Below are 13,183 nucleotides of genomic sequence, written 5' to 3'. Positions count from 1 at the left end.
CCTGCTGTCTATTGGGTTTTAACCACAGTAAAGACTCTTGGGGCTGCACTGCACCGGAAGTTTCTGCTGTGACTAGATATCTTCTCACATCCGTCATGGAAAGAGAGGGGCAGCATGGACGTCTCCTTTCACATATTTTCCATCCATTGCCCCGTAAACTTGATGGTTGATATGACAATGTGCAGACACTTGCACATTGAGTTGTGGCCATGTAGCTAGCTAGCTATTTCAAATCAGTGCACTTCTTTTGGCAACAACTCTGATTTGCCTTGGACAATAACTAAACCATCTTCTAGCCAGAATGTATCGTCAACCTATTGACTTGGTATCCTGAGTTACAGGAAACACACTGCAGGAGAATACTGATACTGTTATTACTTAATTTGCTAGATAAACACCAGAGTTTATCACGTTAGCTAGCAGTCTCACGTAGCCAGACCCTGTAGCATTCAAAGATTGTGGAAGTAAGTAAGCCGTCTGGCTTGAGAGACTACATAATGACGGGACACCTTTCACGCCATTTCGCCCGGTTGGCAGTGTTATACATCACAGTGGGCTTAAAAACGTACGTTTTCAAAAAAATGGAATGATGTGTAATGTCAGGTTTTGCTTGCTAGCCAACCAACAACGTCAATGAATGCTGCTATCAAGCCAACCTACTACACTTACGCTACGGAATGCAATATATGAAACTGATCATGACTAGATTTAATCTCATTTCACTGCGATTGGTTAGTCAACATGCAATAATAGCTGCATTCTGTCAATCACAGATGAGTTATTTGCATTTAGATTAACAGAATCTGATTAACTGAGCCTTTCCCCCTCCCTTTTCAGGGACTGATGTGATCATGTGAACCGCTCATTATATTGTAAATGTTTCACAGTTAGCAGATGTTAGTTTACTGGGGTTCTAAGCAATATAAAGGTTTACTGGGGTTCTAAGCAATATAAAGGTTTCCTGGGGTTCTAATCTAACAGTTTACTGGGGTTCTAAGCAATCTAAACGTTGACTGGGGCTCTAAGCAATCTAAACGTTGACTGGGGTTCTAAGCAATCTAAACGTTGACTGGGGTTCTAAGCAATCTAAACCTTGACTGGGGTTCTAAGCAATCTAAACGTTGACTGGGGTTCTAAGCAATCTAAACGTTGACTGGGGTTCTAAGCAACCTAAACATTTACTGGGGTTCTAAGCAATCTAAACGTTTACTGGGGTTCTAAAAGTTGAGTTTTTCCTCCCTAGAATGAATTTGGTATCAGCGTTGCTTCATTAGAAACGGTTAATCTGGTGGATTTTTGGATGTCCTTGGTCTTATTTGTTGGAGGACATGTGGCCAATTGGTCCTGGAGGCATACTCACACACCCAGACATGAGGCCAACTGGTCCTGGAGGCATACTCACACACCCAGACATGTGGCCAACTGGTCCTGGAGGCATACTCACACACCCAATCATGAGGCCAACTGGTCCTGGAGGCATACTCACACACCCAGACATGTGGCCAACTGGTCCTGGAGGCATACTCACACACCCAGACATGTGGCCAACTGGTCCTGGAGGCATACTCACACACCCAGACATGTGGCCAACTGGTCCTGGAGGCATACTCACACACCCAGACATGAGGCCAACTGGTCCTGGAGGCATACTCACACACCCAGACATGAGGCCAACTGGTCCTGGAGGCATACTCACACACCCAGACATGAGGCCAACTGGTCCTGGAGGCATACTCACACACCCAGACATGAGGCCAACTGGTCCTGGAGGCATACTCACACATCCAGACATGTGGCCAACTGGTCCTGGAGGCATACTCACACACCCAGACATGAGGCCAACTGGTCCTGGAGGCATACTCACACACCCAGGCTCATTTTACAGTCCCACTTTGTGTGAATGATGCAGTATCTCAACTTTAAACATTTGTTTCGATCCTTTCTATTCCGTGGCTGCATGAAATAGCAACCATAACATGAATTCAGCGATGACATTAGTTTACTTCATCTTTGTGTCTCCCTGATAAACAGTAACATCCATTACAAGAAAGAAAACTACAGGAAAAGGGCATTTAAATGTGAAATCCTCCGTGGGGTGCCCAAATTGATGACATATGTCGCGCAGCTGAAAGTCGAGTGGAAACGAATGGATTTCGGTTCAGTCATCCTGATGAGCCCTTCCCAGCTAGCTAGTTTATGATGGCTAGCTGGCAACAACAGCAGCATGGCACCAGTCAGTGTGCTCCAACATCAAAGGGAAATATACTTCATTGGATAATAAATCCTCAAGCTGCTGGGACATTAGCCCGCCAAGAGGAGATTCGTTCTCCAAAACAGAGTAAAGACGTCCTCCCAAACGCTCCTTCTTGAGGACAAAGTAATGGGGCTGATGTGCATCAAGCGGCTCCAAGGAGTTGGACAGTTTTGACTTCCCAACAGCAGCGGCTCACTTTGAGCAGGCCAAGGTCTGCCGCCGCTGTGTTGGTCAGACCCGGTCCCAGCAGTTCTGCTGCCTCCCTAGGCAAGATCAACATATGCTGCCCCTGTGTCACGTATAGTATAACGATTTGGAATGGATTGATAGAGTAATGATGTGCATCATGAGCAATTGGTGCATTTCAGTTGAGCTTATACAGTAGCACTTGGAAACGAAACATTGTTGTCAACTTATTACATCGGATAGAGTTACAATGTTGTAATCATTAGACAGCCAACTGGGCGGCAGGTAGCTTAGTGGTTAAGAGCGTTGTGCCAGTAACCGAAAGGTTGCTGGTTCTAATCCCCGAGCCGACTAGGTGAAAAATCTGTCGATGTGCCCTTGAGCAAGGCACTTAATCCAAATTGCTCCTGTAAATCGCTCTGGATAAGAGCGTCTGCTAAATGACTAAAATAAAAATAAAAAATAACTGTCTATAGTAGGAAACAGTGTTGTTATCAATCACCAGGCAGCCAACTGTCTATAGTAGGAAACAGTGTTGTTATCAATCACTAGGCAGCCAACTGTCTATAGTAGGAAACAGAGTTGTTATCAATCACCAGGCAGCCAACTGTCTATAGTAGGAAACAGTGTTGTTATCAATCACTAGGCAGCCAACTGTCTATAGTAGGAAACAGTGTTGTTATCAATCACCAGGCAGCCAACTGTCTATAGTAGGAAACAGTGTTGTTATCAATCACCAGGCAGCCAACTGTCTATAGTAGGAAACAGTGTTGTTATCAATCACCAGGCAGCCAACTGTCTATAGTAGGAAACAGTTATCAATCACCAGGCAGCCAACTGTCTATAGTAGGAAACAGTGTTGTTATCAATCACCAGGCAGCCAACTGTCTATAGTAGGAAACAGTGTTGTTATCAATCACTAGACAGCCAACTGTCTATAGTAGGAAACGGTGTTGTTATCAATCACCAGACAGCCAACTGTCTATAGTAGGAAACAGTGTTGTTATCAATCACTAGGCAGCCAACTGTCTATAGTAGGAAACAGAGTTGATATCAATAAGCCACTTATATCACACGACACGAGTCACAACAGTTCAAATTACAATAACCATTACAGTTCTACTGGATGTTAATAAATGTTAAGAGAGATATCATTTGAGCTTTGGAAACGAGTGCTTTCATAAATGCATGGGCTCGGGCCTTATTCCACAGGAGCATTGGAAAATAAGCTCTTTCTCAATGAACCAGCCTTAATGAATTTTGCTTATTTACACATCGAAGTTGTCCAACATCAATTTGATAATTTCTTCATTTCGGGAATGGGGAGTGGGACGGGCCGGCCAAGCCATGGCTAGAAGGGATACAGCTTTTATCAAATTAACATCAAAAGTTGATATTTTCTGCATTTTAGCCAACCCTAACCATTTTCCTAACTTTAACCTAATTCTCCTAACCTGCTACGTTAATTATCCTCTACTCCAGGGTTCTTCAATTCTGGTCCTGGAGGGCCGAAACACTTCTGTTTTTTATTTCTACCTGGTAGTTAATTGCACTCACATGGTGTCCCAGGTCTGAATTAGCCCCTGATTAGAAGGAGAGGATGAAAAACAGAGGTGTTTCAGCCCTCCAGGACCGGAATTGAAGAACCCTGCTCTACTCATTCCAGGGTTTTTCTTTATTTTTACTATTTTCTACATTGTAGAATAATAGTGAAGACATTAAAACAATCAAATAACACATATGGAATCATGTAGTAACCAAAAACGTGTTAAACAAATTAAAATATATTTTATATTTGAGATTCTTCAAAGTAGCCACCCTTTGGCTTGATGACAGCTTTGCACACTCTTGGCATTCTCTCAACCAGCTTCATGAGGTAGTCACCTGGAATGCATTTCAATTAACAGGTGTGCCTTCTTAAAAGTTAATTTGTGTAATTTCTTGCCTTCTTAATGCGTTTGAGCCAATCAGTTGTGTTGTGACAAGGTGGGGGGGGGGGTATACAGAAGATAGCCCTATTTGGTAAAATATCCAGTCCATATTATGGCAAGAACAGATCAAATAAGCAAAGAGAAACAACAGTACATCATTACTTTAAGACATGAAGGTCAGACAATACGGAGAATGTCAAGACCTTTGAAAGTTTCTTCAAGTGCAGTCGCAAAAACCATCAAGCGCTATGATGAAACTGGCTCTCATGAGGACCGCGACAGGAATAGAAGACCCAGAGTTACCTCTGCTGCAGAGGATAAGTTCATTAGAGTTACCAGCCTCAGAAATTGCAGCCCAAATAAATGCTTCACAGAGTTCAAGTAACAGACACATCTCAACATCAACTGTTCAGAGGAGACTGTGTGAATCAGGCCTTCATGGTCGAATTGCAATTTCATTGGCCCAGACTTGCTTGGGCCAAGAAACACGAGCAATGGACATTAGACCGTTGGAAATTTGTCCTTTGGGCTGGAGTCCAAATTGGAAATGTTTGGTTCCAACCGCTGTGTCTTTGTGAGACGCGGTGTGGGTGAACGGATGATCTCAGCATGTGTAGTTCCCACCGTAAAGCATGGAGGAGGAGGTGTTATGGTGTGGGGGTGCTTTGCTGGTGACACGGTCTGTGATTTATTTAGAATTCAAGGCACACTTAACCAGCATGGCTACCACAGCATTCTGCAGCGATACGCCATCCCATCTGGTTTGGGCTTAGTGGGACTATCATTTGTTTTTCAACAGGACAATGACCCAACACACCTCCAGGCTGCGTAAGGGCTATTTTACCAAGAAGGAGAGTGATGGAGTGCTGCATCAGATGACCTGGCCTCCACAATCCCCCGACCTCAACCCAATTGAGATGGTTTAGGATGAGACGGACCACAGAGTGAAGGAAAAGTAGCCAATAGGTGCTCAGCATATGTGGGAACTCCTTCAAGACTGTTGGAAAAGCATTCCAGGTGAAGATGGTTGAGAGAATGCCAAGAGTGTGCAAAGCTGTCATCATGGCAAAGGGTGGCTATTTGAAGAATCTCAAATCTAAAAATGTGTCGTTGATTTGTTTAACACTTTTTTGGTTACTACACGATTCCATGTGTGTTATTTCATCGTTTTGATGTCTTCACTATTATTCTACAACGTAAAAACAAAAGAAAAACCTTGAATGAGTAGGTGTGTCCAAACTTTGGACTGGTACTGTACATGCATATCTTTAAAAATATTTATTTTCCTTTATTATTTTCCCCTAACCCTACCACCCCTCCCCTAATTGGAGTAAACTAATGAACAACAAAACGTAGGCTTCTACTTCCAACTTATACACACTATATACATTTTACGGACACAGTCAATTTTACAATAGTTCTATTTTGTTTGTTTTTAGTCCTGCCCTTCCTCTACCCTCTACCTCTCCCATCTATTTCTGATGTCCATCCAGTTTGATTTCTATTTGCCTTACATTTTTAACTGTGATGTTTCACAAAAGTTGTGAACCTATATACATTTTACAGACACAGTATATTTTACATTAGTTATCTTGTTGTTACTCCATTCAACACCTCCCATCTATCTCTTAACACCATCCATATTGGATTTATTTTTGCCATATATTTTTCAACTGTGCTGTGATGCTTCACAAAAGTTCGGAACCTTTCTATTCTCATAGTTTCTACAGATTGTAAATGAAAGATAAACATTTTAGCTAAAAGTATTATTATATTATTGAACGATTGACTTTGACTTTTCAAATCACCAGTATTGCTATCTGCAGTGTTAGCTCCAGGTAAATTCTGCAATTCTTCAGCCATTCCTGGACCTGTGACCAAAAACAAGCTACATATGGACAGTACCAAAATAAATGATACATTTTAGTCATTTAGCAGACGCTCTTATCCAGAGCGACTTACAGTTAGTGAGTGCATACATTTTCATACTGGCCCCCCATGGGAATCGAACCCACAACCCTGGCGTTGCAAACGCCATGCTCTACCAACTGAGCTACACGGGGGGCTAATGGCTGTCTCTTCGCAGCAAAATCTGCAGAGCTGGGAAGGTTGTATCCCCCATATATATATATATATATATATATATATATATATATATATATATATATATATATATATATATATATATATATATATATATATATATATATATATATATATATATATATATATATATATATATAACATTCTATTGGTTGTAAGAATTGTGTATAATAATTCAAATGGAAAAATTCTAAGCTTTGAATCTGGCGACATTTTACGTATCAGTTCATAAACCATGTGAAAATCTCTTCCCAACTATTTTGCAAACTATATGGCACAGCTGTACATTTTTTGGTCCTTAAATTAAACTGGTATATTTTTTTTATTTATCACAATTTTCTTTAACCAATTTTGGTCTTTAATGCAGGGCAGACAGACAAATTCCTTACTTTTTCCCCCAATTCCACTTGCCTCTTCCATTTTTGCGGTAATGCTGCAATTAGTTGGTGTTAATTTTGAGTAGAGCAGACATTCCCATATATTTTTGTTAGCTGCATGTGTGACATAACTCCACCAGTCCTATTTATGATATCATTTACAAAGAGTATACCTTTTTTGAACATTTAATCAAAAAATTATGTTTTTTTTAATCAATTAGTATATTTGAGTTTAACCACAATATTTGTTGTATTATTTGTTCTGTCTTTTCTGGTGGATTAAACAGAAATTGCAACCAACCTTCTATTGCTTGTTTTAAAAATAACTATATTATGGAGATGATTTCATTTTCAAAATAACCGAAAGTGAGAGGTTGTAATCTGAATAAAGGGAAAAAGGCCATTCTTGAACATGGGGTGAGACATTCTTACTAATTTGCTAGAGAACCAGTTTGGATTTAAGTATAACTTCTGTATGACTGACGCCTTTAGTGAGAGGTCTAATGCTTTAATATTTAATCATTTCCGCCCTCCAAATTCATATTCATTATATAAATAGGCCCTTTTAATTTTGTCTGGCTTGCCATTCCAAATAAAATTTAATATATTTTGCTCATTTAATTTAAATAACAGGTTGCTAAGTATAGGCAAGACCATAAGCAAACAGGTAAACTGGGGTATGACTAAAGAGTTAATCAGGGTGATGTTTCCACACAGGTATTTTCCTTTCCATGGTAGGAAGATCTTATCTATAGGTGTTAGATTGTAATCATGTTGGCCATATTGGATATTGAATAAAATTACACCAAAACAGTCTTCATGGGCATGAGTGTTGCACACAATTCTGAAGAAAAAAAAGTATAATCTCCTAAATCCATGTTTACACGTGATTTAACCTCAATCAAATGGTACTATGGCTGCCATCTTGGATTTTGGACGTCATATTGGATTTGAGGCTACATCCATGGTGGCCCCCAAAGATAATCTGTGGTTGCCACTGACTAATTACAAGAATAGGGGCTAAAGTTACAAAACGTTGGACCACAAAAAATATAATTCCGATGTCTGAGCCCACTTGTTTTCCTTAGAGCTGATTACAATAGCCACAACATCAAAAAAGATGTGTAACTTTATGCATTTTTGTCATGCAGGACCATACAGCACTGAATGGAAGCAAATTTTACTTGAAAGTTGTCTATTAAATCAGCCACCAAAAAAGTAACGCTCACAGTTGAAATCTATGTTTACAGGTCTATATTTCAAATATGCACTAATATATCCTAATGCTGTTTGTTTGTGTATGTAGGACAGACAACAAACTACTTGTATTCCACATTTTAGCAATATCAGAGCTTGCAATATTGAGTTAAATGATCTTCTGCAGCCTTTCGCACCTCCAGCCAGGCATTATTCTGTACTTTTTGATTAAGGGATATACCCTGACCTTTTTTTCCTCAAGGAGCATGTGTGCACCTAAGTTGGGAAAAAAGTCCACACGCAGAGTCATTTAGGAGCACAACGAAAAATATTTGAGATATTAAAGTTAGAAACCACTGGCGCTCGTAAATAAAGATATTTAGGCGCATATGCGAGTAAAATGGTCGCACTGTAGAGTGACCTGGGGGTGTGTCACAATGTCTATCAATTTAACCACTTTTGATGGGAAATATTTTTACACAACCATCCGTTTCATAAATGGGAGACATTAGGGATGTGAAAAAACATGATTGTGTTTTGTTCTACCTCGGGTAGGGATATCTCAATTTGGGGGCCTTGTCACTAACGTTAGCCAATAAGCTAACTATAGTAGCGACGACATTTAGGGTATTGTGTGCAAACTATGATTTATCGTGTGAGACAGGTTTCTCTTTTCAAACGGAAAATATATGATGACGGGTGTGAAATTGCCAAAATCAAACCAAAACAGTGAAATCATATTTGCTAACGACCAGTAAACTAGCTAACGAATGAATGACTTGACATGGCCTGTCTGCAACGCGCCAGTGTGATACTGACAACACCGACTTGTTCAGCGTAAAAAGCCATCTAGAAGAATCGTGGTTGGTGTCATCAAGATTACTTACGACATACTGGATAATCACAATTATCAATATTACACGGAATATAAATGGATCGTTTTCTGTTTTTTTTAAGAAGACCCAAGTTGCGACGACAACACAACCACACGACTGTGAGGCACGTTTTCACGGAGTGTGTTAGCGGTTTGCTAGCTAGCTGATAGCATAGCAACCGGCTCATGTGTGCTAGACAAATCCACCGTTGTTGCCCATATGAAGGGCACTGAATTTGGATCATTGCAGACTTTTATCCAGATAGATTGAAAGATAACGTTGATCTAGAACAACTTTACAGGGTTGTCATATTACCTTTAAAACAATTATTCGCCATCTCCTTGAGTTTCTCTGCATTTTTATCTCCCTCCGCCATCTTCTCTCTGCTGCCGCTAGCGGAAGTTGCCGTACCGTTCGCCATTGACAGTACAGTCGCAAAGTGCGCACGTTGCAGTCCTAAGGTCGCAAACTATACTTTTCGACTGAGCCCAGATCTGGAGTCAGTTTTCAATCGCTTCACTGAAGCGTCAACTGTCTGGGGTAGCAGAGTTGTCCTAATTTGAAAATAAATAAATAACCATTGACACTAGGTTTTAACAGAAATAAGCAGAATTTTCTTTTTTTTTAAATAAGTGAAACTGAAAGAATAAGTTATTAGTCTACAATGAAGGAATATATTGGAATTTCTTGGCCAAATTTCACATCCACTGTAGCCGTCTGTCATTTCATGATAATTCAGAATAAAACAACAACCTTTACTGTTCTGTATAGAGAACCTATGCTGGTTCATTATTAGGCCATACAGAATCACAGAAGCTTTAAGTAACAGGGGGCAATAGTGTGAATCAACCTCCAGGTGGCAGCAGAGCTATGCAGAAGAGAAGCCTTACCAGATTGAGGCGGGGGGGGGGGGGTCTAGGTTTAGAGAGAGATCTGCATGTGATAGAAGAGGCCTCTCTGAAATGGACCCGCAACCACACCCTCACCCCCCTTTCCTGGTCCTTACCCCCTTCTACCCCCTGCACCCTGTCCCTTACCCCCCTCTACCCCCTTCCCCCTGTCCCTTACCCCCCTCTACCCCCTTCCCCCTGTCCTGTCCCTTACCCCCCTCTACCCCTTCCCCCTGTCCTGTCCCTTACCCCCCTCCACCCCCTTCCCCCTGTCCTGTCCCTTACCCCCCTCTACCCCCTTCCCCCTGTCCTGTCCCTTACCCCCTTCTACTCCCTGCCCCCTGTCATGTCCCTTACCCCCTTCTACTCCCTGCCCCCTGTCATGTCCCTTACCCCCTTCTACTCCCTGCCTCCTGTCCTGTCCCTTACCCCCTTCTACTCCCTGCCCCCTGTCCCTTACCCCCTTCTACCCCCTGATCCCTGACCCTTACCCCCTTCTACTCCCTGCCTCCTGTCCTGTCCCTTACCCCCTTCTACTCCCTGCCCCCTGTCCTGTCCCTTACCCCCTTCTACCCCCTGCCCCCTGCCTCTGCTCTTCGTGACCATCCATCTGTGCTGAGGAATGAGGATATGGTGTGTTTCCTGCCAGCTGGACTCAGCATGTGGATCCTGGTATACCATGATGCTGTGTGAGGAAGGGAACAGAACAACACAGGTGTCTCTCTACACAACCTGAGTCACTTAGCCTGACATCTGACGCACCCTCGCCTCAAACGACTGGCTGGCAAAAACAACACGCATCCTTAAACAGAAACACACTAGAAACACCTTTCATGGCCAAAGCCACGACCCCTGTTAACAAAAGTATTGTTGAATGGCTAATCAGCTCTCTCTCTGCACTGTAAATGTAAGAATTACTTATTTTTACAGAAAATTCTACATAATATTTACTTGCTTTTTGCCAAAAACAGTCAAATTACATTGATTGTCATTTAAAAATAATAATAATAATAATTTGGTGGGTGCTTATATTTGTATATGTACAAGTGTGTATTAATAAAAAGTTTAAATAAATGTTTTATATGCATGTGTGAAAACAGATTTGAATGAAATAACATTGTATGTGAGGAAAGTTTGAATTTATGATTGGCACACAGGAAGCACGTCATGCCTGAACTAAACGGTACAGGAAGTGCATGATGTTTTTGTTATCCACACCCTACAAATGTCACGAAATTCTACAGTTAGCCCAATTTAGCTAAATCGCTAACATCGCTAACTAGCAAATTACTAACATCTGTGCTGGTTCAAAGCTCCAACGGTCAAGGACCTTAAAAAAAAAATATATATATATATATATATATATATTCACAAAAGTGCAATTTGCAACAACAGGCAAAATAGTATTATCATAATTATTTCCCATAAACAAAGGCCTGAGCAGGATGCATAAAAAACGAAAAAACTAAAAGTAGGGTAACAGTGCATTACATCACAACATAAACAAAGGTTCCAAAAACACCCAAATGCGACCTTACAGGAACTACAAAACGCTCAGTATAGTGATGCAGGTGTTTAGATGTTGTACATATTAAATTGTGTCATTCCGAATTCATCCGTAACATTATATTCCAATTTGTTGGACTCGAGCGATACTTTTCCGCGTGCGCATGCGCGGGGGGCAACACACAAAAGTATTGCTAAAATCCCCCCAAAAATGTAATATAACGCTGTGAATAAAGATAAGATCCAAAATACAAATTTGTCCCAAAATAAATGTTTTACTTGTCCTTTAAGCTGTGAGCTCACAGGTAACAAACACACAGTCTATCTTGTAACTCAATAGTTTTTTTTTTCCTGATAATTTGACCAGATACTAAAGTCCATACTCGTCATATAACCCATTCATCCCTGTCCCAATGTGGGGCAGTGCTCACTCAGTACAAATAACAGAAATCCATAGAGTGTCATAGAAAAAGTGAGCCAGTCTCACAGACAGACAGTCAGATATTAGGGGTTGAGGTTGTGTGTGATGTGTTGTGTCTGACACAGAGGATATGTCCCAGTCCAGTCTGCTCCCCCTGACTCACTGGGCCAGACCAGGGACATCCCGCCACAGGGAGCGAAAGGCCAAGCACTGTGGTGATTCACAGTTGTCTTTTAACACCACAGGACTGAGCAGCACAGCAGTACTGTGAGTTCACTTTCTCTCAGTGACTTCATCTAAGACTCCTCTTTCTTTTGATGACATCAGAGGCCTGTTTACCTGGATGGAAGGAAATGGAGGAGTGTTTGAGGTAAACGAGGAGAGAAGAGCTTAAAGTTAGAACCCAGAGAGAGAGAGAGAGAGAGAGAGAGAGAGAAAGTGCAGACAGTGGGTGGGAGAGAGCGAGACAGTGGGTGGGAGAGAGCGAGAGACAGACAGTGTGGGTGGCAGAGGTAGCAATGTGGTGAGGGGGAGAGTGGAAGGAGGAGATTTCTGTCCTCCTGGGTGTAAGATTAATGAGTCTTCGTTTTGTGGGGTCCTGAGAAGTTTAAACAAACACAGAGAGAGGATAGTAGATATATACGAGGGACTGGGGGGGGGGGGGGGGGGGGGGGGGGGGGGGGGGGGGGGGGGGGGGGGGGGGGGGGGGGGGGGACTGACTGACATTGAATTCTAGTACTGTCTATTTAACAACATATACATTAGTCATTTTATTCACCTCAGGGCTGTTATTCACCTCACAGGCTGTTATTCACCTCAGGCTGTTATCACCTCACAGGCTGTTATTCACCTCACAGGCTGTTATTCACCTCAGGCTGTTATTCACCTCACAGGCTGTTATTCACCTCAGGCTGTTATTCACCTCAGGCTGTTATTCACCGCAGGCTGTTATTCACCTCAGGCTGTTAATGATGCAACCTACACTACTGTTCAAAAGTTTGGGGTCACTTAGAAATGTCCTTGTTTTCGAAAGAAAAGCAATTTTCTTGTCAATTAAAAGAACATCACATTGATCAGAAATACAGTGTAGACATTGTTAATGTTGTAAATGGCTATTGTAGCTGGAAACTGCAGTTTTTAATGGAATATCTACATAGGCGTACAGAGGCCCATTATCAGCAACCATCAGTCCTGTGTTCCAATGGCACGCTGTGTTTGCTAATCCAAGTTTATTATTTTAAAAGGCTAATTGATCATTAGAAAACCCTTTTGCAATTATGTTAGCACAGCTGAAAACTGTTGTGCTGATTAAAGAAGCAATACAACTGGCCTTCTTGAGACTAGTTGAGTATCTGGAGCATCAAATCAAATCAAATCAAATCAAATTTTATTGGTCACATGCGCCGAATACAACAGGTGCAGACATTACAGTGAAATGCTTAC

At 41.5% G+C, this 13,183-nt stretch overlaps 1 protein-coding gene across 1 annotated transcript in view; it reads right to left on the bottom strand.

Annotated features, from left to right (window-relative positions):
* The window catches only part of LOC311105393 (serine/threonine-protein phosphatase 5-like), a gene marked incomplete at its 5' end in the record, with an annotated part of 31,825 nt that extends 22,481 nt beyond the window's left edge, over nt 1-9,344 (bottom strand). The window contains one exon of the mRNA XM_084147537.1: nt 9,239-9,344. Coding sequence (XP_084003663.1) covers nt 9,239-9,344 — 106 coding nt within the window. The remainder of the gene's footprint in view (nt 1-9,238) is intronic.
* Nucleotides 9,345-13,183: the final 3,839 nt, after the last annotated feature.

This window comes from Coregonus lavaretus (assembly GCF_964263955.1).
Source record: "Coregonus lavaretus genome assembly, chromosome: 30".
In the NCBI taxonomy this organism is placed as follows: Eukaryota; Metazoa; Chordata; class Actinopteri; order Salmoniformes; family Salmonidae; genus Coregonus; species Coregonus lavaretus.
The sequence above is the reverse complement of the archived record's forward strand: the minus strand, read 5'-3'. Positions and strand labels throughout refer to the sequence as shown.